At 48.5% G+C, this 26,264-nt stretch overlaps 1 protein-coding gene across 1 annotated transcript in view; it reads left to right on the forward strand.

The window, feature by feature from the left end:
• Nucleotides 1–26,264, forward strand: part of LOC144112376 (uncharacterized) — a 90,030-nt gene that overhangs the window by 10,431 nt on the left and 53,335 nt on the right. Inside the window, exons 3-5 of the mRNA XM_077645226.1 lie at nucleotides 18,855–19,115; nucleotides 24,140–24,207; nucleotides 25,126–25,325. Of these exons, the coding sequence (XP_077501352.1) occupies nucleotides 18,855–19,115; nucleotides 24,140–24,207; nucleotides 25,126–25,325 (529 nt within the window). The remainder of the gene's footprint in view (nucleotides 1–18,854; nucleotides 19,116–24,139; nucleotides 24,208–25,125; nucleotides 25,326–26,264) is intronic.

Here is a 26,264-nt window from a genome sequence, read left to right on the forward strand (position 1 = left end):
TTTTTCCGCGCAGTTTGGAGTCATTTTCATTTGTGCTGCATTTTGAGCTATCCTTTCAAAGCAGAATTCAGACAAGTCTACTCCGAGTGGATCATGAACTGACGTCAACTGGACGACTAAAGAAGAGCGTCAGTTCAGCTCATGTGCTCCTGGATTTGAATGCATGGTGTGATGTGTCCCCGTAAATTACTGTTAAAATATTTAAGGTTAAAGGCATTTCAAATGGTTTGGACGGAACAGAATGATGACTAATTTATGAGAGTGATGACAAGGATAACGATGATGACGGCCCGAACAACGGCGACAGCGACAGCAATAATGAACCTTAAAACGATCTCTAACTAGCCGCGAGCTATGCATCAACCTGTGATAAACAATAAAATTAATAGTTAGCAGAATATCGCTTTAAAATTGTAGTAAAAAATGCCGTTTCCGGCTAATGGCCGTACCTCACCCGAATTACGAAAATAAAAGTGCGGACCTTACCCGCATATACAATTTATTATCTGAAGTTACTCGACTTCGCTCTTCGTTTTGAAAACTAATGCAGCGAGACGTTACATCAATCACACGAGCAGCCCAAATGCCTGCTTCTTTGGTTTCGTGCACCGCCAGCTGCTTGCTACGCACACAATCGCAATGTTCGCATTGTAGACATCGCCTTCTCTTCCGGCACGCTTTTTTAAAACATTTATTGCCTTGGAGCGCAAGTAATTAGCATTCTCATTAAGTTTCGGAGCATGTGAGTGACTGTGGTTCACGCACCAATGTTTAATCGGCTGCTGAAAAGTATACTATATATGAAGTATATAAAGTATGATGTTTCAAGGAAAAAACCAGACATTTGTGGACCTTTCCCTGCAGCATCAAGCAGCCCTTGAAGGTGCGCGTGAGGGAAATAATGGAATCTTAACAAGTTGTTACAAAATTTTCGATGGCCATTACGAAATCCGACCCGTCTTGCTTTTCTGCGGAGAGAAAAATGGCTCGATTGGGGAGCAAATCCCAAGCGCAGTTTCTAATTCTCTAGACCGTTAACTTTCCCAAGACAGCGCCGTGAATTGGACAACGTAATTCTTTACAGCATTGAATGGCCGGCGCTCACGAGAATAAGAGGAACCAGAATTCTATAGCGGCAAAGCAGGTACACCCGTTTTACCGCCATACAATTTTTCAGTTTTTCACCTGAGCGGCCATTTCTAATGAAAAACTTTCAGAAGTGGCAGCCGATTACGCTTCTTGGTAAGGCGTTTTTTGAGCTCAGATGCTACGGTATTTGAACCGTAGGTGACCGCATACGCAACAAGCGTCTCTGCTGTTACGCATGGCAGAGCGTGGCGGTCCGCTGCTGCTGAGCCTCTCCGCGTGCGAACGGAAGGCGGCGCGCACTACTCTGCTGCTATATAAAGGTTCGATCACATGGCAGCGTGACGGCCTGTCGTTGCCACGTGACCAGTTTTACTAGAGTTTGTACCCCTCATGTACGAACTTTTGCTTTAAAAAATTATTAGTTGTGTTGATTGCTTTAAACGCAAGATTCATATTTATACAAATAAAATATGAGAATAACTGACAAAATAATCCGCATGTATTACGCTTGTTGGTGTTTAAACACCACCAAAACCGGTTGCAAGCGCATATCTTCTGCCAGCAACACCGCTTTTCGCTACGGTGGAAAACGCGCTGCGGCAACGCATTTTAAATGAAAGCTCGCGAAGCACTTCACAGCGCAGCGCCGCTTTTCGCTCAATTCGCTGAATTGCTTGCATGTGAACCACCCTTTAGGCGCGGCCCGTTTCTGCGGAGGCAGCAGTGCCTCTTTTGTCCCCCTTGCCCCCGCACGAGGTTCCCATCGCCGCGGACTAGGACGATTAGATATAGACAGGGGGTAACTGAGGGGCTTTACCCAAGCAGCACGCCAATAATGGACCACCGATAGCATAAGAGTGGCAAAAATTGGCGCCAAAATTGGTCGTTCATCGGTATTTGGACAAATTACTACATTTTCCAAGCATGGCCGTCGTTCGTGCCAGTAACGGGCCGATGTTGAGCCACTCTGACTGCCAACAATGGGCCTGTGCACGGCCCAGTATGCACGAATAGTGGCTTTTCAGTTATTGGCATCGGGTGGCTGGCTACAGGCATTTCTAACATGGCAAACCATTGGCTTTCCCAACAACACGAGTGAGGAATTATCGCATGCAATTTTAGGTGCCGTTTGTGTTTTTTAATACTTCGTATTGTAATGAGCGATTTGTTGTAACTCATGAAACTTTCAACTAATACTGGAACCTGTCTTGATGGAGTGTATCAATTGAAAATAATTAAGTGATTCAAACAATTCTACCGGACACATTTTATTGAACCTCCATTTATTAACAAGTTCGTTGCTGTTCTAAGTATTTCGGTCGGGCTACAGCTTGGCAAGCTGACGTGGCACGGCTAAGACACCCACAAAGTGATTCGTGGCGCTGTCCTCCAGTGAACTCACGAGTAGTATCGGAACTACTCATGACATTTGTATTGAAAGGACTTTTGCAGAGCCTTGAAACAAATTCCTCGTCCATCTTTTGCACGATGACCTCGCAATACATCGAAGCTGTAAAGAGATACACGTTGTGGTTATAAGCATATGTATGCCAATAGCAAGAAAAGGTGAAAATTATAAACTTTGCGGCGACAATGCGCGAGAAGATACTCGCAAAACATTTCTATAGAATGATTGGTAAATGAGAACTATCGCCACCTTAATTGTAAAATGTGTAATCGAATTAATCATGCTTGTCATGCAGTGAATGGCCGATTTCTAATCTTAATGCCCCGTGTCACACCACGAAATGAACATGTTAAAATTCACAATGAAGTTAAATTTAGCACTAAAACAAATGGACGAAAATTTAGCTTTATTATCATATTGTCACGCATGAAACCCTATTACGCCCGTTAGCTAGTGCCGGGGTGGACATTCCGTGTCGACGCCACACGCGCCTTCGCACTTTCAGTGCCTCCATACTGTTTTCCCCCTTGCCGGAGGCATCGAGGCGATGCGTCTTGAAAGGAGGGGGCAATGCCACACTGCTCACATTCTGCGAGTGCCGCCATGCGGCCGAGCGGCATAACTGGGCTCGTGTGGAAGCGAAGAAGACGACGTTCCCGCTCAGACGCGGTATAGAAGAAGAAGCGCGCTGCTGTTGTTCTTGGCCATCCGATTTAAATACCCCTTTGTGTCGCCCTACGTTTGTCGGCGAAATTTTGGAAAACAGTATGGAGGCACCGAAAGTGCGAAGGCACGTGTGGCGCCGGCACTGAATGTCAACCCCGGCAATGGCTAGGGGCGTAATACGGTTTCGTGCGGGACACGTGGAGTACTTCAGACTTGGGCGGTCGAGAAGAGCGGACAACTCCTTGCGGGAACACTTCATAGTTCACATCGCTGAGTTGACGTAGCACCTCGTAGGGCCCGAAGTAGAGGCGCAGAAGCTTTTCAGAGCGCCCGCGCAAACGTATATGGCTCCATACACCGACGTGCACGCCGGGTCTGTAAATCACCTCCCTGTGGCGGAGGTTGTAACGCAGGGCTTCAGTTGTCTGCTGGTGGCGAATCCGTTGTCTAGCAAGGTGGCGAGCGGCTTCTGCATCACGAACGAATTGGTCAGCGCCTGTGACAGACGAGAGGGCACAATACGGGAGCAGGATGGCGTCCAGCATGGTCAGGGCGTCCCGGCCATATACCGAACGGAAGGTAGTGAAGCGCGTCGTTTCTTGGTGGGCTGTGTTATACGCAAACGTGATGTGAGTATTACGTCTCAGCTGCGATTGTCAGTGTCGACATACATAGGCATCATATCTGCAATAGTCTTGTTTAGTCTCTCAGTCAGTCCATTCGTTTGAGGATGGTAAGCGATCGTTTTTGTATGACTGGTGCCACAGAGACGCAGGTCCTCATCTGTAAGAGCCGACGTAAACGCGATTCCCCGGTCAGTTAATACAACCGCGGGGGCGCCGTGGCGAAGTACGATGTGGTGAACAAAGAACTGTGCAATTTCAGCCGCGGTGCCCCGGGGAAGAGCCTTGGTTTCACAGTAGCGGCTGAGGTATTCCGTGGCAACAGCAATATACCGGCTCCGGTTACCCATGGAGGACACTGGGAATGGGCCCAGTAAGTCCATGGCGACTTGCTGAAATGGAATTTGTGGTGGATCAATTGGCTTCAGAAGGCCGGCCGGTTTTGTCGGCGGTATCTTCCGTCGTGGACACTCACGACAGGTTCTAACGTAGCGTTGAACGACCGAAGCAAGCCGAGGCCTGCAGTAGTTGTGGCGCAGGTGTCCCTACGTTCTGGAAAAACAAAGTTGGCCAGAAGAAAGGTTGTTGTGACATGTAGAGAGAACTTCCTGACGAAGCGCGGTTGGGACAACGAGGAGATACGCAGTTTCGGACGGGCCGTAGTTTTTCTTGTAGAGGACTCCATCTATTAAGTACAACGCCGAAAGCCCGCGCGAGAAGAGTCTGGGCGGAGACGGAGCAGTTCCTTCGGGGTACTCGATTAGAGGCAGCAGTTCGCAGTCGTCCCTCCGGTGGTGGGCAAGGTCGGATGTGGTGACAGCGCCGAGGAAAGCAGAATCGTCGTCGGACTCATCTGGTGGGCACTGAAGAGGAGCTCGGGAGAGACAGTCTGCATCGCTATGTTGCTGACCCGACTAATACATGATGGTGACGCCTTAACTCTTGCACCCGAAGGCTCCACCGTGCAAGTCGCCCAGATGGATCTTTCGGGTTCGCAAGCCAACACAAGGAGTGATGATCGCTGACGACTCAAAACGGGCAGCCGTACAGGTTCGGACGAAATTTCGTGATTGCGCACACAACAGCGAGACACTCCTCTTCCGTGGTGGAAAAATTCACTTCGGAACGGGACAAAGTACGACTTGCGTATGCGATCACGCGTTCCACACCGTCTTGTCACTCCACAATCACCGCAACCAGGCCAACATTGCTGGCATCTGTGTGCAGTTCTGTGTCGGTTTTCTCATCGAAGTGGCCAAGGATAGGCGTAGATTGGAGGCGGGCCTTAAGTTCTGTGAAAGCTTTTTTCTGATCTTGGCCCCTGAAGACGGGTTCGGAGTCTTTTGTCAGGCGAGTCAGCGGCTCTGCGAGCTTGGAGAAGTTTTGAAGCAACCTCCGTTAATAATCGCAAATCCCCGGAAAACGCCGCAAGCTTCGTTTTTCTGTTGGCTGGGGAAATGCAGCAACGGCGGCCGTCCATTCTGGGTCGGGGATAACTTCATGAGCGCTCACAATATGGCCAAGAACCTTGAACTCTCCAAATACGAAGTGGCACTTTTCAGGCTTCAGAGACAGACCCGCGGAACGAATTGCCTCGAAAACAGCACGCAAACATTTCAGGTGCTCCTCGAAAGTGTCGGAGAAAATCACGACATCGTCGAGATACGCAAGGCAGAACTTCCACTTCAGGTCAGTTAGTACGGTGTCCATCATACGTTGGAACGTTGCAGGGGCTGAACACAAGCCGAAAGAAAGCACCTTAAATTCATACAATCCTTTAGGAGTAACGAAGGCGGTCTTTTCTCGGTCACGCTCGTCGGCCTCGATTTGCCAATAACAGCTACGCAGGTCGAGTGACGAAAAGTAGGTAGCATGGCGGAGGCGGTCTAATGAGTCATCAATGCGCGGCAGTGGATATACATCCCTTTTGGTAACGTTGTTGAGACGTCTATAATCTACACAGAACCGTAGTCAGCCGTCTTTCTTTGCGACTAGAACAACAGGTGATGCCCAGGGGCTCGTCGATGATGTATGACATCGTCGCGGAGCATTTCGGCAACTTGGTGGCGAATGGCATCACGTTCCTTCGACGAAACACAATAAGGACGCTCACATAGCGGTCTCTGGTCACTATCGACGATAATGCGGTGCTTAGTTATGGGCGTCTGACGAACCTTGGAGGTTGACGCAAAACAATCGCGGAAATAGTCAATAAGGCTTTCTACGCGGCGTTTTGGATTGGTGAGAAGGACAGGGTTCACGTCGGTGCTAATGTCTGTTGCCGTGTCCTGTTCCGCTGTTCCAGGGTCCGTTGTGGATAAGACACATTGGAGGGCATGCTCGCCAAGTCCTTCAAAATGGGCAATCACTGTCTTTTTCGTCAAATGTTGAGGTTCGCAACTAAAGTGGTCACTAAGAGCTCGATACGCGCGTGAACAAGGTCGACAAAGGCACGAGCAACGCAAACTTGCTGAGACAGTAGCAGCGACATGTTCGCTTCAGCCATGCCCCAAGTACTGAAGCTGGTATCACACTGGACTGTGACAAACTTCCTTGCTCTCGGCGGTATCGTTGTGTGGATGTCAGAGATGCGTAGTGCTTCCCTGTGCGGCTCGGGGTTGGTATCAACGGCTCGCTGGGTCGAAAACGATACCAATTGCCCATGCAGGTTTATGACCGCCCCATACTCTTTAAGGAAGTGCATGCCGAGAATCAGTTCTTTGGAGCACTCTCGTAGCACGGCGAAGGTGCCAACTAAAGTTGCACCCCGGATCTTTATATGGCAGGTACAGACGCGAACCGGCGTTACCACATGGCAACCAGCTGTGCGTTTCTGCGGCCCATGCTAAGGTGTTAGAACCTTTCTGAGGGTCATGGCTAGGTGGCTGCTCATGACAGAAAAGTCGGCTCCGGTATCCACGATTGCTGACACGTCATAGCCATCGGCGGCAACAAGAATTTCGGCGGCGGAAACGATTCTTTGACAACTCGTCGGTGAGATTTTTGGTGCCGTCGTCGATGGGGCCGTCGCTGAGGTTATCAGTGAGGTCGTCGGTGTGGTCGTCGGCGCGGTCGACGATGGGGTTGGCGGTGTGATCGCCTTTGAGGTCGGCGGTGAGACCGTCTTTGAGGTCAGCGGGTGGGGCCGTCTGCGTTCGGGTCGTCGCATAAAGTCACCGGATGGAGGCTGTTCACTCTCTGCGGCAGCGGCGGTCCTACCCGCAGAGGACGCCATCTTCAGTTTTCCCGGCGGGGGGACGTGTCTCTGAATTGGCCAGAGGATGACGCGTGACTTGGTGAAGGAACCCGTCTTGGAGACGGAGACCTAGACTGACGTTGTGGAGGCGTTGAGGGCAGTACATGATCGGCCAGGTACGTTTCAATGTCTCACGGTCTCTCACCATAGCGAAGTCGAGGTGCGCTCGGCGGAAATCCTTTTAATCCCATCCGCCGGTATGGGCAGTTGCGGAGGACATGACCGGGCTCCCCGCAGTGGTAGCATAGTGGCCGGTTGTTGGGTGTGCGCCACACATCCGCTTTTCGAAAAGGGCGTGGGTCACGCAGCTCGACGGGGGGAAGGTACCCCTGCGTTGGTTCGGCAGCAGGGCGCAGGTCTCCGCAGGGCTTCACTGTAGCTCATGATGTACGGCTCCGGCTGCGGCGTCCGTAGGACTTCGCTGTAGCTCACGATGCACGGCTCCGGCTGTGGTGCCGGTGGTGGCTGAACCGCTCGCCGAATTCCGTCATGGACGCCATCGGCTACAGCTGCAACACTGGCAAGTGGAGCATCTAAGCGGAGGTTGCGCAGTCCTTCGCGAACCACACTCGGCAAAAGTTCCCGAAGTGCCTCGTCTCCGGCGACTGGTAGTGACGCACAATAGTTGGTGGCCGCAACACTTCCGTGAAGACCGTACTACTGCGCACTGCGTTCCTGCAAGGGACGATCCATGCCCGCGGCTTCTTTGACGAAGTCAGCGACGGTTCTTGGAGGGTCGCGTATGAGGCCAGCGAAGAGCTGCTCCTTCACGCCACGCATGAGGTGGCACACCTTCGTAGCCTCGGGCATGGCCGGGTCAGCCCGGTAGAAGAGACGTGCCATATCTTCGATAAACATGGCGACGCTTTCGTTCGACTGCTGTGACCTGGAGCGAAGAGCGATTTCGGCGTTTTTCTTGCGTGCGTTTGTGCTGATTGTAGCGCGCAACTCACGACGGAACGCTTCCCAGTTAGTAAAGGATGCCTCATGGTTCTCGAACCATGTCTTCACCTAGTCTTGGAACGCGAAATACACGTTTCGTAGTTTTCGATCGTCGTCACACGGGTTAAAAGTGGCCACATGGTCAAAGCTGGACAACCAGTCTTCGACATCCTCGAACCAATCGCCGTGAAAGGATGGCGGCGAGCGAGGTGTGAGGACTACAACCGGTGGGACAGTGCCGGAAGGCTGCCCTGTCTGACTGCCAGTAGTACACGTCATGGTACGCACCGACATCGTAAGTGACTGACACTCAGGTTGCTGGCCTCGCAGGCTGCGGCTCGCTTTGTGGACGGGTGTTGTTTCCAAGCGTCGCTGATGAGCGTCAGAATTGTCCTCGGGGTGAGCGTTCATGGGCCGACACCCAGCACCTCCACCAAAATTTCACCGACAAAAGTAGGGCGACACAAAAGGAGCTTCTAATCGGATGGCCAAGAACAACAGCAGCGCGCGTCCGAGCGGGAACGTCGTCTTCCTCACTCCCACACGAGCCCAGTCATGCCGCTCGGCCGTATGGCGGCGCTCGCAGAATGTGAGCAGTGTGGCATTATTTACGTATCTTTAAATAACGAGCCGTTTTTTTTTGCCTTTTCATTCGAGCAGTGTTATAACACAGGTGGTAGCATCTCCCCTCAATTGACGTCCAAACAACTTTGAACGAAGCTTTTTCTCTATATTGACAAAATTATTTTATGCAAAGACGGCTTGCATAGTTTTGCGAAATCCGCTGAATGTCGGAGACTGAGGGCTTTTTGTTTTGAGAAAAAAAGCAAGCAGTTTACGTTACTTCGCGTGCATGTAACAAGGGAGACGGAACTCTTACTTCAAAACTACACAACACTCTTCTGAGAGTCCATGGCTTTTTAATTCAGAGGCAACTTGGGCAAAATCGACTGGAGCGAGGAATTCAGTATTTTCTGGTACACCTGCAAGTGGGCAAGCGAAAGAGAAATGGTTGGAACTGTTACACATATTCTGACTCGCCTGCTGCAGTGAAAGAGGGAACATGCCTCATTCCCATCTTGCACAAACGATAGACAACCAACGTCTCCACGAACACAGCATTTGTCGGGCCACATTGACACCCCACCATGCTGGTTGAAAAGGTGCTCAACGTTCGGTGAACGTTCAGCCACAATAGATGAAAAATAGTTCTCACCACTGGGGTTGCATTCCTTTGAGCACGCCGTCAAGCTAGAAATTTCGCAATGAGAGTTGGAGCACAGAAGCCGTCTTTGCGCTTTGACGCTTTCTCTTTTCCTGCAAGAAAAAAAGGCGCGTATACAAAGCAGCAATTACACCCAGAAATATATTCATATTTGAATGCATTTAAAGATAAAAGGAAATGTAGTACTTACAAATAGGATCTTGCCGGCCAGGCTACTTAATGACGTCGGAGTCGTCGTAACGCGTCAGGTGTGGGTTTCGCTTGCGCAGAGTACGAACGGTGTGAACGTGAACTCGAGTGTATTGCACATGCTTTCCAGTGCACTCGTGTGGTTATTCGCCATCGTGCTACCCACAGGCCAAGCACGTCTAGTGGAAGTTGCGGCAGTGCACTGGATCGTGCTACGCCATAGCGAGTGCCGGGGAGACGAGGAGACAGCGAGGGGATAGGCTCATTGCTTTTTTTTTTTGGGGGGGGGGGGGGGGAGGGAGGGGAGCGGGAGAATTTTGTTGTAGCAAGAGAAACGGCAACTGAAAGTGGCGAGAAGGAAATCCAGAGAGGGCGAATGTGCGCGGCCGCGCGTAGCTGGGTGTGAGGGGAAAACAGGCTGTGAGTAAGAAAAATCAGAAAGGAAAAACAGCGCTTTGCGCGGGAGGGACCAACTCTCTTCCAAGAAAACGACTCGGTCGGGACAAAAGGCGACTGTATGAGACTTGAAGGAACGGGGAGAAGGTGAAACGAGCGACAGAATTCCGTAATGCTTGGGGGCTGCGTCATAGGAAGATGACAAGACGATAAAAGGGAAGGAAAGGACGATGCGAAGCTGTCAGATTGCAGCCTCAGTGCAAAAGGAAAATCAAGAACCAAGAACGAGCCTCATGTAAGGTGCCGGAAACTTTTGAGGCAATAACTTTGAGCTCGGTCATCGATTTCACCAAAAAAAGCTCCAAATACTGGCGTAATGTTTGCGCTCGTGTGCTGTAGCTCCTTTGGCTCAATATGGGATAAAAGTGTTCCTATGAAAATACAAAAATGTTGAACAATAACTGAAAATACAGGCACAATATGTGTTCTTCGAGTGTTTCATATATGACGCATGAGGCAAACAAATTAGGATAACACATGTCCAAGCAACACAGTTTATCAATACGATGATTCGCTGAGAGAGTGAAAAATCCTTTACATTTTATGGACAGCAAGGTAGACAGGCCGGCCTCAAGAATGGTCATGCGGCCTGCCAACGCGTGTTTGAGGTAGCAAAGAAAAAGCAAAGAGAAACAAGTGCAATTGCGACTGCTAACAACTTCCGATGCTTTTATTAAATGAAGGCGATGTTTATGAGCAAAAACGTACGCAAGAGCCATGGGTGCAAAACACAGCCGCTTTTAAAATTGGCGAGGCCTACGATGGAAGAACAGAGGTCAACGTGGGTCAATGCGGCCAGTTTCCAAACTCGGCGAGGCATACGTTGGATGAGCAAAATTCAAATTGGGCCAATGTGGCCAGTTTTTAAAATCAGCGAGGCCTACGTTGGATGAACAGAGGACAACCGAGGCCAATGCAGTAACCCTTTTTATATGGCCTAGCCGTTGTTGTACGAATGTGCGGAATCTTGGGCCTATGTCGAAAAAGCGGTGAACTGGCTTAACCAACGTTGGCACGCCGCGGTGAAGTCTGGTCCTATGTAGGGCCACTCTGTGCCAATGACTTCCTAATAATGGACCAATATTATGTGCTGCCTTGGTATGCACTATCTCTCCACGCCCACTTAGAGACGCCACCGTAAGTTTGGTCGCCCTCTCCTGCGGGCGCCCAGCGACAACGTCAGTGAATGAGAGGCTGACGCGACGCCGTATAAACGCTGCCCTGTGTTTGGAAGCGGGTAGCGCCGCGGATTCCGTAGTCTGACTGCTGCTGTACCATTCTCCTCCGTCCTCATGATCACTTTGCTGTGGCCGTACTTTTATCCTCTGCTTCGCTCCGCATCCCTCCGCGGTGAATCAGTGGTTAGGGCACTCGGTTACTGTGCCGGAATACCCCTGTTCAAACCCTAACGCGGCGGCCGCGTTTCGATGGAGACGAAACGCAAAAGGCACCCGTGTGCTGTGCGATGTCAGTGCACGTTAAAGATCCCCAGGTGGTCGAAATTCTTCAGGAGTCCGCCACTGCGGCACCTATTTCTCTCTATCTTCTTTCACGCCCACCTTCCTTCTTCCCTCAGGGCACGGTTGAAGTGTCCACTAAGAAGTGAATGAGTTACTGCGCCATTTCCTTTCTTCAAAAACCACTAATCCACTTTGCTTTCTTCAAAAACCACAAATTTTTTGCGTTCCGCTCTCTTTCGTCCTCCGCTGTGATGCTCGTTCGTTCTGCCGGTAGGCCCCTTGACAGTGATGGCAGCGCTCCGCACGGCATGCGGACGACGGACAACAAAGGCCTGACAGCAGGCAAGCGGCTGGTCCGGCGTCTGGCGAAAAGTTGAACAAAACTTGAACTTTTGCGCTGGCGCGCGGGTCCGCACGACGACCGGATGGCAGATATTGGCTGGTTTTTATATGACGTGTCAGGCCTTTCTATCCATGCTTTTGCCAGAGCAAAGATGGCCGTCCGTGGATTTAACTGGGGAGCGGTGTTAGTGTCTGAAACGCAAAAAATATCAGCACAGCCAGTTTGGCCAATTCTTTTTCTTAAGTTTTCTACTGTTCCAGGAGATATAAAGCGATGCGTTTTTTTGTTGTCTTTTTATACTGAGGGGTTCTGCGGTGTAGAGCAAAATTATGGGGACTTGGACACTTAACAGCTTAATGCCTCGGATCGCATGTTCTCATTAGATGAATTTGTGATGAACAAATCAAGTAATGATGACGATGATGCAGAGATGCGTGTTGGCACGGAAATAAAACAGTAAAAACCATTGTATTGAAGTGATGATTGCAACTTTCTTTCTTGGGAGAACATTTTCGTTAGGTCAATACTGAAAACGCCGCCAATAGTTAATATGCATATAAAGACACTTCCAGAAGAGAGAAAATAGTCAAAGAACTCAAAGAAGTAATGCTTTCATTTAGAGGATGACATAACAGGGCGAATAAATTATCGCCATTTTTAACGCAAAGTGCTTTGCAGTCTTCGGTAATAAGGCTATACTCATTTAACGTTTCACACTGTGATAATAAGGTTTGTATGGACTACCCTCCTCTTTTTTCTTCACGATTGAAAGAGAAGTGGAGGCAATTAGGACGTACAAAATAGTCCGAGTTTTGATTGCACCAGGTCTCGTAAGAAATAACAACAAATGCGGTGTAGAGCAAAATTATGGGGACTTGGACACTTATATAACAGCTTAATGCCTCGGATCGCATGTTCTCATTAGATGAATTTGTGATGAACAAATCAAGTAATGATGACGATGATGCAGAGATGCGTGTTGGCACGGAAATAAAACAGTAAAAACCATTGTATTGAAGTGATGATTGCAACTTTCTTTCTTGGGAGAACATTTTCGTTAGGTCAATACTGAAAACGCCGCCAATAGTTAATATGCATATAAAGACACTTCCAGAAGAGAGAAAATAGTCAAAGAACTCAAAGAAGTAATGCTTTCATTTAGAGGATGACATAACAGGGCGAATAAATTATCGCCATTTTTAACGCAAAGTGCTTTGCAGTCTTCGGTAATAAGGCTATACTCATTTAACGTTTCACACTGTGATAATAGGGTTTCTATGGACTACCCTCCTCTTTTTTCTTCACGATTTAAAGAGAAGTGGAGGCAATTAGGACGTACAAAATAGTCCGAGTTTTGATTGCACCAGGTCTCGTAAGAAATAACAACAAATGTGAAGTTGCAAGAGTTAAGTAACGCACGTATATAATTATTTCTCGGCTCGAGTTTTCTAGTATTTAAATGGAGCAGTTTCAAATACGTGTCTATTTTTTCGTCCAAAGAGTTCATTAATGTGTTGAGGAAGGATGAAGTTGCTGGCCGTGGTTGATATGAAAAGTTATAAACATTACTATAAAGTTGCAACGTAGAACCACTGCTCCTAATCTTCTCCAGGTGGCTTTCTCGGACGATCAGGACAATGGGCAATAATTCAATGCGCCACGCGAAGATAAAACCGCTTCTTGTCCAAACGAACTTCCACTCATGGTCGCGTTTGCAGGCAATGGCCAAACTTAACAGCTTTTTCATAGATGAGCACAGGTGCTTATTTATGTAGGCTGGCACCCCCTTGAGCAGCTCTAGGGTAGTATTTGTGAGACATTTCTTTAGGGAAAGTTCAAGAACATTGTCAAGCTTTTCGCGGCGTCGGAACTGAACGATCATGTTTTCGTGTTTTGCGGGCACCCTGTGGCATACTCCGATGTCATTTCGTGTAATGGATTCCCAAATTGATTCACCAATCTTTTTAAGCACCTGTGCAAGATTCTCAGGGGGCCGCTCCTCAACTCAATTTTTTTTATAGATTTCTGTTGCGCCAATGTTGTTCGGATTTAAGGAGCGTCCGATGTGGTTTCGGTCAGGTCTTTCTCAAGCTTAAAAGTTTGCGCTGAAAAATTTCATTTTGGGTCTTGAGATCTCTGTTCTCTCATGCATACTTCAAGCCGCTAGTTAACCCCATCAAGTGACTTCATCATGAAATTCTTGTTTTCTTTAAGCTCTGCGATCTCGGTTTTCACGCGTCTTAGTTAATATTGAAAGCTGCGCTCAACCGCATCTTACAGGTTTTCCATTTCTGCCTTCATTTCATGTTTGAAATTTTGAAACAACTTAGCAACCTCTTTAGCCATGGTAATCCACAAACAAGGGATATATAGCAAGCTAGTAAAGGCTCCTCAAAGGCAGTGGACAGCAGTGACAATGACAAAAACCAAACATAGATATCTCTGACACAACAGATCTGTTGTGCAACAATCTGGAAGACGTAGGAAGACTGGTATGCTTTTGCGTACAGTGCTGTCACTGCTGCCAATGAGCCGATCACTGTCGTCATCCGGGTTTTATAGGGGTCGTCAAGGGTATCACGTGGCATCTACCGCGGTGGTGATTCCAACTTCCAAGCGCTCAATAGCAGTGCACGGCCGTCCGGTGAAAATTCCGTCGGTGTGCATGGAAGTTGTAGGACGACTGCTTTGCATCTGCGTACAGCGGTGTCACTGCTGCCAATGGTGGCTATGGTGCGAAACATATTATATTGGCCGCAGGTTGCTATTACGAGTTTTCCATAGCGACTGCTAACTTCGCCGCGTTCAAAGTCGACGAGTGACATTTCCCCCATGAGTTTTGAAATCATCTACGTAGGCTGATCGAGTTGACAGAGCGGGCTTCAAACACACGGAAAACCTACGTGGTGGCGGCATCACGATGCCTTTTTTTGTAGCCGTTTGCGGTTGCTGCAAGCGTTCCTAATTCCTGCGAGGGTCATCACGGACAGCGACGAGTAACAGCTGCGCAAGGTGAACAACCTCTGAGCGCACAAGCTGCACAGCACAGTGACAAGTGTCCGCGTAGTGAAAGTGATTGTGATCGGAGTGAGTGCTTTTCCGTCCAGTCAGCGAAATGTGCATCTGTTAGTAGCTTACTACGCACACCGTCTTATCCGAATCCTGAAATGAATTTGGCGTCGTGTAGCCGGTCGCATTCTTTGCGATGGTTGCTGTGATCGCGACCGAAGCGAGTACACGAATATATAGACAGGTTGTTGTTTCTGCTAAGCATCTATTACCGATTTTCATCGCGGTTCGTGTCTGTACTGCGCTTGACAACTGCCGTGTGCGGCACCGTTTTTTGCCCCCACAGCTGTCGGGCTGTTTTATGCCGCGACAGCTGCAGCGTGGCCTTCCTCTTGAGCCTTAGGGCTCCATAAAGTGCACTTTGCGGTGATGGGTGCTCGGTTTACGACGGTGTGCCGGCGACGCTGTGCAAAAGACATCGGTGTGCAGTGGACATGCGGACCTATGTCTGCAATAATTAGTTGTGTGACGAAGTGGCGATGGAACACAAGTTCCTCTACATGGTGATGGGGCAGAGCCAAACGAGTAGTTTTCGGTTGAGGTTGTGACAAAATGTTATCCCCAGATGAGGAAATGGAGCAAAAATCATTGCCATAATTGAATCATAGCTTTTTCACAGTGTACAAATCTATAATATCTGCCAACTCATGTATCTCTTTTCGTGGGGTCTGCTACCACCCTTGATCACAGCGCCGTCTGTGGCAGCAACTACTCATCACGTTTCGAAATTTCGTGAGGTCTCCTACCACCCTGAGATCAAAGTGCCCTCTGTGGCTGCAAATAAAAAACAGCACATCTCGCATTGAGACTTGTAGCGCCATCTACAATAGCATTGTAGAAACAACCACCTGCCGCGTGCCAATGATGAAGTCACGGTTCAATATGGTGGATAGAGGTGGAACTTTGTATGACATCCGGGGACGAAATCGTGGCATAGTTTCGGTTTCTCGTATCCAAGATGGCGGCCATTACAATTTGTTGTGCCCTCTCATCCCTTTCCCCCCTCACCAAAAAAAATATCCTAAAACGGGTAGAAAAACTGCACCGTTACGGGACCGCTATACATGTCTACTTTCGTTCCGCTATATATACTCCGACAACAACGGCGAGCCATCCGAACACCGAATTTGGAGGGCAGATAAAACCCTATGGATTTTGGTATTGACATTAAACCACAATTGCATAATAGGTAACATTGTATGCATGCAATTACTAACTGAAGTGCTACCATATCGCACCGCAAGCCGAATTCTAGGCCCACCTTGACCCCCAAACGAAGCAAATTCCGTTTGGGACGTATCTTGAGGGGGTGCAAGCCGACAATGGGTAGACGTGCATCGTTATTTCTCTAATAGATGGCGCTAGGCGCCGTGCGTGCACGCGTAGCTAGCTGGCTAGCGGGCTTGAACCACCGCCCGATTCAAAGGGTTCAGCCTTATCCATCCATCCATTCCAACATGGTGTCAATCCACCCAGTTTCAAATGGTATTACATTCAGTTTCTCGAGACGAGCGGTGCGTTATTCTTCGCTTTCTTCATCTAGTAAAACAAACAGCTAACGCTCGTTACTTCAACGTCTTTCAGACGGCAGCGGCCTTTTTTTTCAAGAGGGTTTCACTTGATGCGATGCGAAAAAGGAAAGGACATGAGAGAAGTTTATGCTTCTCAAAGCTAGCAACCCTTATACAGTCATGCTAATTTAAAAAAGACAATTTGGTTCCTGATTGAAACCATCCACTGAGTAAGTTTGCATAAGGAGTAGTGATTCAAACCAAAGTAGAACAAAAAATCTTCAGAAAATACATCTGATTTCTTTTTTTTTTCACATAGCAGTGTCAAGTCGACATTAGACACATGCTTGGCAATCTGAAGTTGATCTTGATGTTAAAAAAGGCATCTTGGTTTCAATTTTCATCAGAAAAATGCAGTGATATTGAAGCGCCTCATGGGCCATGACACGCTTTGTGCTGATCGACCTGCCCTTGCAGGGCAGTGGCGAATCGCTTAACAGCTGTACCACGGCACCAGAAGTGGTACGAGGACTCCCAGGGGTCCATGAATGTAGAGAAACATTATTCCGCATGTATGGGCATTGACCCATTACATATCGCGCTATACCCTTAAGGCAGAGCTTAAGTGTCCCCTCCAATTTTTCATTTGTAATTGAGAATAAAGCACACATTCCTGTCAGATGGTAAGCTAAAAGGTTAAACCTCATGGCCTATACCTCCTGCGCACTGCAAAACCATAAAAAAATGCTGCCTGCATTCACAGTGTCCAGTTCTGGCGACTACAGGAAATCACTGATGTCTGCCAAACATTTACAATTAGCGCATACATTTGTATGTACAGCTTCATGCAGCACGTGATGGCAGCCTGCAAATAATAAGTTTGTCCAGATTGCCCTGTTTCATAGCGCGACTAGTCGCGAACCCTGTTTTCAGCGAAAATTGGAAAGGTCCGTGAGTGATGATGTGAACTGCCTTCTACGCACCGCTCACAATGGACCTCCTAGAATACTGCCATCGAGGAAGGTTTCTAACTTGAAAAAGGAGTGGTTGATAGCTTTACAAAACGAAAAAGAAGTAAGATATATCGCCATGTTGACGGAAATTTAAAAAAGGGCACTACAGCACAGAGACGACTGTCAGTTAAGATACCACCTAGAAGAATTTACTATCAGCAATGAATGAAACATGAACATGAATGCCTACACAAAAATACCAATATACTGACTCCTGGACGGCAAACACAATTGAAGTTGATTAACCCTTCTCAATGACACTCTTACCTTCTTCGAAGCGAAATTAAACTGCGCTAGTATTGAATTTCCCCCTTCTAAGGTCATGTTATTCTTGTTCGTATTTCTATTCTGTTCACGTTTTATTGCTCGCTGCTAGTACAGACTTCCTGTTTTTGAGCCGTATCCGGCGACCGTCGACATCCTGGTGCAGCCGCCTTGGAAGGCGAGTAGACAGAAAAACTGGCAGCGACTGATGACTCATTCGCACAAAACGTGTTGCTAGACAGTACAGTCTGGTAGGCTGTTCTAGTCTGAGAGCCATGCCTTGCGCTGCGCATATGCGGGTAGCGTTTAGCAGCCTTCGCCCTGTGTTCTACGCCTCCCAAGCACGATGCTGCAACACAGCTATGTTTGCGGACGCTGTCCCAAGTGCGTTCGTCTTAACGCTTTTAAAGCACCGGTGCGAACGTCATGCGCAGTTTGTTTTTCAGTGTTAGCTCTTTAAGAAATGAATTGTACAACGAATCCCGCGTAGATATAGCCGATCATGCCGAGCTCCTCCCAGCGGTTAAGTGATCCCCCACCCCGTGCACGTGATACGTGCCTCGTGCCTGCTGCCCCATTCGTTGCTAACTACCTCAATGCGAGCTAGTAAGACACTTCCAAAATCTGGGAAATGCCACTTCGATGTTATCGTGAAGGAAAGAATCAAAGTAGGGGTAAAAATGGCAGCCACCAAAAAACAATTGTGTTAACGCTTCCCCTCGCTGTCTCGCTAATTACGCTGTGAATTTATTTTTGTTTATAACGACTGCACCTGTTTTTTCAACGCTGTACACCATTTATGGTAACTGTGTATTTTGTCTAAGTCAGGCCACACCCGCACAATGTGCAGGTGGCGAATTCAAGCGGTCGCAACCACAGGGTTTCACAGTGTTGCAAATGGAGATAAGCTGGCGCCACTCTTTGTGCTAGTTTTGAATGCGCACTTTATCCACTACGGGCATGCCGGAAAGGCGAGGTTTCCAGTGTCACATTTCATGCTTATCTGCCCACTCCTGAAGGAAAATTAACCGAGAAGCAATGCGCGGTACTTCTGCAGCCGGGAGCCAAAGAAATCGGCATCACACAGTACGTCGCTTCTCATCACGTTTCATTCCAGCTCGATACGTGTTCATGACACTTCTTCCACCGAAAGCGGGTCAGCTCAGTCGTCGCAGTAAATACCCAAGGTGTCATCTGAGCCACTGAAAATGCTGTTAAGTTGTGTTTAGCAGAGTAGGCCTATTAGTGGACGATCTCAGAGTACGGAGAAAGGGATGTGGAACAGCTTCACTTAGCTCCAGAGTAGACCTTGAAGTGTGAGAATTTTTTTCATCTCCAAGGTGTCGTGCCGGTGCCTCTCTATCTTGACTTGCCGTCATATGCCATCCCACAGGTTGACGCCAAGTCTGGCTCCCGGTACACCTTCGGCGAACTGCTGGATACATGCCGCAGGGTTGCGGCGGGGCTTCGGAGACTCGGCCTGCAGCCGGGAAATGTGGTCGCATTCAAGGCCGCCACCAGCAGCGAGCTCTTAGTCGCCATGTGCGGCACTCTTTTTGCTGGGGGCATCACCGCTCTAATCAAGGCCAGTCTCACCGAAGGTTGGTAGTGGCCGGCAATTCAAGTTGTCGAACACTCACCTCATAACCACCACAAGAACTTATCTGCTTTATGAATCGAGCTCTTGCCACCTTGTTGAATTTCTTGTTGGAATCATGTAAATGTAGATTTGAACTTGTAATATTAAGCCCATTGAGTCACCTCAATACTGCTGTTCAGCCTTTGTATAGTTCGGGTTTCATTTTTTTTTCAGGAGAATCTCGTTACCAGTTTCAACATTCCCAACCTAAGTTTGTTTTTTGCGATGGAGACGACATGAAAAAAACTGAACAGGCTTGCAGAGGAGTTTCATCAGTGGAGGTGACTATTTTTGTTCAATTATATAACCAATCTATTTCTCCTTTTTTACTGATGCGACTGTTTACACCTTACATCACATTGAGATAACGGCTCCAAACGGAGCTGGAAATTCGCAGCAGAATACTACGTACTCTACTCTCATTTAACGCATTAAGGGGAAAGGTGGAGTGTGGAGTTCGCTGACCTTTCCGCAAACTCGTTGGTCTTGTGTTTGCAAGGAAGGCCGCTACAGGGGGGTCGGAAGTCGCCAACTAAGGGACCCGTCCCCGTCTCGGCCTCCCCTGCTTGTGCTTGCGGCGGACGTCCTCGTTTACTCCGCGCCGTCACGGGCATAGCCCGTCTTAAGAAGCCTAACCATGTACAACTGTCGACATGTGTGTGTTGTCAAGTGGTTGCTGAGGCTTCGGGAATGCACGAGATACGGCTGAGTATTAGCCGAATGACCGAAAACCCACTATTCCCGTCACGACTGTCTTCTTCTCTTTCAGTGTGTTCTGAAAACCACTTTAGTGATCGTCTCGTCGGCATATGTTTGTCGTGTGTGCGAAAGAGAAAACATATGTTCAGAAAGTGGTAACCTATGGGCCGTGGGTGCCGTGGGAGAGGGTAGTCGCGTGAGTGCTGTTTGTGTATTTGATTGCAACCTCTTTTCCCAAATGTTCAATCAGCACTCTTTCCCCAATCTGTGATTAGTTGCCGGAAACCTTATTTTCCTTTCCCTATCCACTGATTGGTGAGGTGTGTCGCTTGTAATCTTATTGGTGGCTGTCCCTGCTGAGGGCGAAGACAGAGGGATTAAAAACAAGTGGTTTGGGTTGAACGAGAGCTGAATTCTTCTGATAAACGGTTTAGTCTTGTGAATAGTTTTCTCCTTGCTTTGTTTCTTTTTGTTTTATTTATTTTGTAAATAGATAGTTAACCTTCTCCTTTCTTCGAGTAACGTGAATGTTTGCGAGTTAGAACCACCGGGCCACCAAGAAACCCCGATTTCATCATCAACAAGGTGTTTCCTCTCATCACCACCTGAAGGGGGAAACTCAACTGGCGCAGCCGGCAGGATCGCAACTTCTTTCTACTCGAGGCATTGGACGGAAGGTGAGAAGAACAAGTCGGTGGACAAGCTGTTTGTCCTAAAGGAGAAAACGTGAAGCTGCGTCGAAAGACTGACTTCGAAAGCTTCAGGATCACGGGTCGAGTTCGAGACGACATCGGAGGCTCAAGTCACCTAGGAGCTGAAGGAGCCGGGCAACAACAAGCCATCGAGGGTTCTAGTCAGCGAGGTGCTGAAAAGAACCAGACGTCCACCTCAAAAGTGTTCGAGTCAGCGAGCTGCTGAAAAGTAACCAGGTGCCCAAGTCAAGCCAGTCAAACGAGGATGTAGCCAGCGAGCTGCTGAGAGATCCAGGGCTCAAGTTGTCTGCATCTAGGAGCCTGTCGTCACCGCTGAGGACGACGAGATCACCGTGGCAGAGAGCAACGAGTGAGGTAGGAGACCTTTCTGCTTTCTCCGAATTCACCATGTCGGTGTAGTGTTTAGTGCTAGAAAGGGTAGCACAGAAAACGGAGATGGTTGCTGTACGGTATGATCGGGAGGGCATGATGCGACGCGTTGAGCAGGAGGAGGCAGAAAAGCTGAGTGAAATTGAAAATTTGAAACTCCAAATTGAGCTGGGAAAGAGAAAACGTGCACAGATGCAGTTGAAATTAAGGCAGGGGACGAACGTTGATAGCAAAGTCTTATTCGCAGCGGTTCAGTGTTATACCTGCATGAAATTTGGACATTTGATGATTGACTGTCCGAACACAAACCAAGAACAAGATGTTCCCGCGGTGAGGACAGATGTGTGCAAACTAGTCGCTCAAGTAGAGATACTGGCGCCTGATAAGCTACATTCCCAGTCGGAAATGACTGTTAATAAGGTCAGTCAACCAGATGGGACGGAGGATCTGCCATGCGGAGACTTGCATACCGAAGGTCAGAGTTCTGAAACCTGTGTGGATTCAGGGACTGAAATAACGTTAACAGGAGAACAAAGTCAGTCACTTTTCAGGGGTAAGGGCTCTGAACAAACAAAACAGGAAGGTGCGGTTCTCCAGGTAGCGGACGCTGATCTGACGCGTGTGCCGATGACTACAGCTTTGAAAGCTGCAGCGGTTAGACAGCAGGACCTAACCTTGTGTGCCGTGCCAGAAGAGATAGGCATAGGAGCGTTAGTCACTCCTGTGACGAACATGCTGTCAGAGCAATCCAGTATAGACCAGACCCAGGAGACACTTGAGTGTATTGCTCGCGAAGAAGAGTTAAGCATCGTGCCCCAGCCAGTGTGCGCTAACTCTGACGCAGCATTAATGGTCGAGGACGGGGAGAAGGCGGATCTGATAGCGAGAACGCTCTTTGCAGTCGACAGTAATCTAGATGCCAAAGATGAGTTGTCTTGCCAGCCGGTGCGGACACTGTGCGCGCTGACAGATCTAGCTGAAGGTGTAGGGCAGCTAGTAACATTGGAACAACACTCGCTACTAGAGCAGCCAGAAAGGGACCAGCCAGATGAAGAACATCAGAGCTCAGATTTCGATGAGCATTTCAGAATCTCGCACGAATCTGTTCGTGACAGAGTCGAGGCTTCAGTGAAGCTTCAGGCAGGTCCAGAGCATCAAATGTTTCTGTATCAGATTGGGAGCTGACAGGAACAGCTGCAAAGAGTTTCGCAGCACATAGGAAACTGGTGGATGCGGGCAATGTCTCCATTCCTGTAGGTTTCCACAAGGAGCAACCTGCCCCATTAGCAGAAGTGTGGAAGCAAGGCAGCGAAGGTGATCGTAAAACGATAATGAATGAGTGCGTGCTTTTCTTTGAGGAGAACGCCGGCTGCCAACGCTGCAAACAGCTAACACTACCGGAAACTGCATGTCAAAATATTGGTCAAGTTGCCGATGACAGGCCTAACTCTACTCTGAAATTCAAAGAGGGAGAGAACGCAGGCGCGATGGCAGCAGCAATCTTTGTAGAATGCTGGGAGCTGGTGAGCTTAGTTGCTTTTGATGAAAAAGACGATGTAGACCTGTTAGCGGTGGTATCCTTTACAACCGGGGTGCCGTGCCGGATAAATCGGAATTTTGGTCCAATCTTGCGGACAAAGCTAAAAAGAAACATGAACTTCGGTTTCAAGATGTAGGCGGCTAGAAATCATTTCTGCCAATTTTGGTGCACCGATCTGACATGGTGGATTCTGGAACGTGCAGATTGGTGTCCTAGCCTTGTGTGTGCGGATTGAATTAACCGCAATGTGCGCTCGTGTTTGCGTGTTCGTGGACTGATTGAACAGCCGAGCATACATGTGCGCGTGTGTGTAATTTTGTTCCGGGAAACTGTGGCTGGACTTTTATGTCACGCTGACAGCAAGTGTCCGCGTGACATTCTTGGTTGGTAGGTGTGGAGTTCGCTGGCCTTTCCGCGAACTCGTTGGTCTTGTGTTCGCAAGGAAGGCCGCTCCAGGGGGGTCGGAAGTCGCCAACAAAGGGACCCGTCCCCGTCTCTGCCTCCCCTGCTTGCGGCGGACGTCCTCGTTTACTCGGCGCCGTCACGGGCATAGCCCGTCTTAAGAAGCCTAACCATGTACAGCTGTCGACATGTGTGCGTTGTCAAGGGGTTGCTGAGGCTTCGGAAATGCACGAGATACGGCTGAGTATTAGCCGAGTGACCAGAAACTCGCTATTCCCGTAACGACTGTCTTCTCTTTCGGTGTGTTCTGTAAACAACTTTAGTGATCGTCTCGTCGGCATATGTTTGTCGCGTGCGCGAAAGAGAAAACATATGTTAGGAAAATGGTAACCGCTGGGCCGTGGGTGCCGTGGGACAGGGTGGTCGCGTTTCTGCTGTTTGTGTATTCGATTGTAACCTCTCCTTTACAAATGTTTATTCAGCACTCTTTCCCCAATCTGTGATTAGTTGGCGGAAACCTTATTTTCCTTTCCCTAACCACTGATTGATGATGTGTGTCCCTTGTAATCTTATTCGTGGCTGTCCCTGCTAAGGGCGAAGACAGAGGGATTAAAAACAAGCGGTCTGGGTTGAACGAGGGCTGTATTCGTCTGATCAACGGTTTAGTCACGTAAATAGTTTTCTCCTTGCTTTGTTTGTTCTCGTTTTATATATGTTGTAAATAAATAGTTAACCTTCTCCTTGCTCAGAGTAACGTGAATTTTTGCAAGTTATAACCACCGGGTCATCAAGAAACCTTGATTTCATCATCAACAAGGTGTTTCGTCTCATCACCAACTGAAGGGAGAAACTCTACTGGGAGGGTCTGCTTTAAAGCGACACTTAGAGCACGACTGCTGCTGTGGAGCTCGGTCCCTTCCATATTCCCTCTTTGCGACACCATATGCTGCGTGGCGCTTGTTCAGGCAAAGAGGCGTCCTACACAGCTTCGTGCACGCTGACTTCCGCCATTCTTCTGGAACTAGAGGCAGCGCCGTTTCCACAACGCCAGCGCACATAGAGGCCCAGGAGGCGAATCTAAATCGTACCGATCATTTAGGCTGCAGTCGTTGAGCACTCCTTCCAGTAGCGAATGCGCAATATGCTTTGTGCGCGGAGCGCGCTAGAAAAAAACTTTACGCTATGTCACGTGATGCGCTGAGCTCAGCGATAGCTGGGCTGCGCAGAACTTCGGCTACTTGGTGCGACATTTCTTTTACACAGCGCGCACCTGCAAGGCATGCCTGACGCTGACGCTACAGCTGTCGAGCTATACCCTTCGCGGGAGCGCCGTGTGTTACATCTGGTGTCAGTGAGTCCGACTTATGGCGCGAAAGAATTGAAATAGGCGTCGCTCGACGCTCCAGCACCCCCACAACCACGTGCTGCTGAGAGGAGGACGTGACTATGCTACCACGGCAATCTCTCCTAAAGCTACATAGCCTCGCTGTCCCTGTCCCCTCAATTTTCTCTCACCCTCTCCCCTCTCGACAGACAAGCAAGCAATTCCAGCTCTGCAAGTTCCCCAGTTCTCTCACATTCCACGTTCAGCCTCACCGCGGAACACAGCTACGCGCGATAGGCGGCGTAAGGTGCCCTGTAAACACCCCTCGTTGTCAAATATCGAGATTTCGCTTGACCCACATTTGGCGCATGAAATTCATTGTAACCGCTCAGCTTATATGCCACATTTGAAATCAAAGCTGGAAGATCTTTCTTCAGGCTTGTATAAGTGTAACGTACAACATAAATCTCCGAACGGGGCTTCATGCGCATGAAGCCACTGTGTATCGGTTTAAGTGCGCGATACTGTGCTTAGACAATGTAAGCTAAGAAATACGCCACCCGCTAGTGATGTGCGGGAAACAAAAGAGACTTTTCAGCACTGTGTGCAGTTTCATGCCACTATACTTGTGTGCTTGTTGTAGTAGAAAAGATTTCAATAGTAAATTACAATGTTACATGCTGTACAGATGGAACGGAAAACGTGCACACATGGTATTTGCTAGAGTTGCATGCCTAGCACGCATGCGAAATAGGTTTCCTTAAGAACAATGATAAAACTCATTAAAGATGAAACACGAATTATATCTCTAGTTTACACAGATGAACCACAGAAACGTTAAGAGGCAACAGCTCTGGCACATATGCATTGTTGTGCTTCACTGCACCGAACATTCAATTGGCGTGCACGTTTTCTACCTGTCCAGGTTATCATCGGTATCACCGGAGCTTCCGGAGGAGCAACCAGCCTATCGCAGCTAAAGCAGTCTCCTCTTGACGACTGTGAGTCTCGTAATTTGTGCCCCGACTCGGTGTTGGCCATAATATACTCAAGTGGAACCACGGGATCACCTAAAGGCGTGCAGCTCACCCACCGAAATGTCATCGCACAAGTGGTAATGTATGGGTAAGCAGAGCAGCAGAGCACCTTTACAAGGCGGTAACCCAGTTTTAGCCAGTTCATAGCGGTTCTCAAAATTTTGTGCACAAGTTCAAAGCGGGACTGCCAGGCTTTTAGAGAGCCAGTGCTTCTACTGCCACATCCTAGCTACGCCATGTGGCCCGTTATGCATCCCCAGAGTTTTAAATGTCTTTATGTTGTCAGGAACTGTTGTCCTCCCCCTACCAATGCGGATGCTTCAGGATCCCCGTTATATGGCTTAGAAGGTAGCCACCGGCCTCTAAACTTTTTATTACAGTTCACATAATGGGAAAGCGGAATAAGAAAACGCTTTTTTTTTCGCTTTGCCTTTTGTATCAGAAATACTACTCTGAAGCATGCTAGTCATTCCTGATCGTAGCTTGCAGGCACAATCTCCCTGCATTCTATCTCACTACGAATTGGTATCGTTGTGGAAGCCTCAAAATGAATAACAAAATCGAGCCGCTAATTCGTACCTGCGTTCTTAACATACATCGGTGACTCATTTAACAGCGTTTTCGCTATCGTACACTTGGTAATCATGGCTTGAAATGTCACTGGCATGTATAATTCGCATACTGCTCTCGTGTGCCTGCGGCTTTGAGAATTCGGGCTTTAATTTGTTAATCCCAGCTTTAATTTCCAAAGCGCGGCTAGCTTTTAGTGATACTCTGAATTGAGAAGCATTTTTTAGGAAGAACAATTTCTATTTACATTTACAAGAGCCCCATCCACTACGGTAAAATTTACGAGCTGTACTGCCATGTAAAACCAATGCTCTGGAAGAAAGCTTCCGCCGGGCTCGCAGTTCCAGTTGAGGGACTGGTTAAGCCTAGCTTATAGCATACAAAGGCAAGGATTCGGAGTACCAAATACTTTACAGTACCATACACAGCATAAAAGAGGCAATGACAAGAAAAAGCA

This window comes from Amblyomma americanum, unplaced genomic scaffold, assembly GCF_052857255.1.
Source record: "Amblyomma americanum isolate KBUSLIRL-KWMA unplaced genomic scaffold, ASM5285725v1 scaffold_75, whole genome shotgun sequence".
Taxonomy (NCBI): domain Eukaryota; kingdom Metazoa; phylum Arthropoda; class Arachnida; order Ixodida; family Ixodidae; genus Amblyomma; species Amblyomma americanum.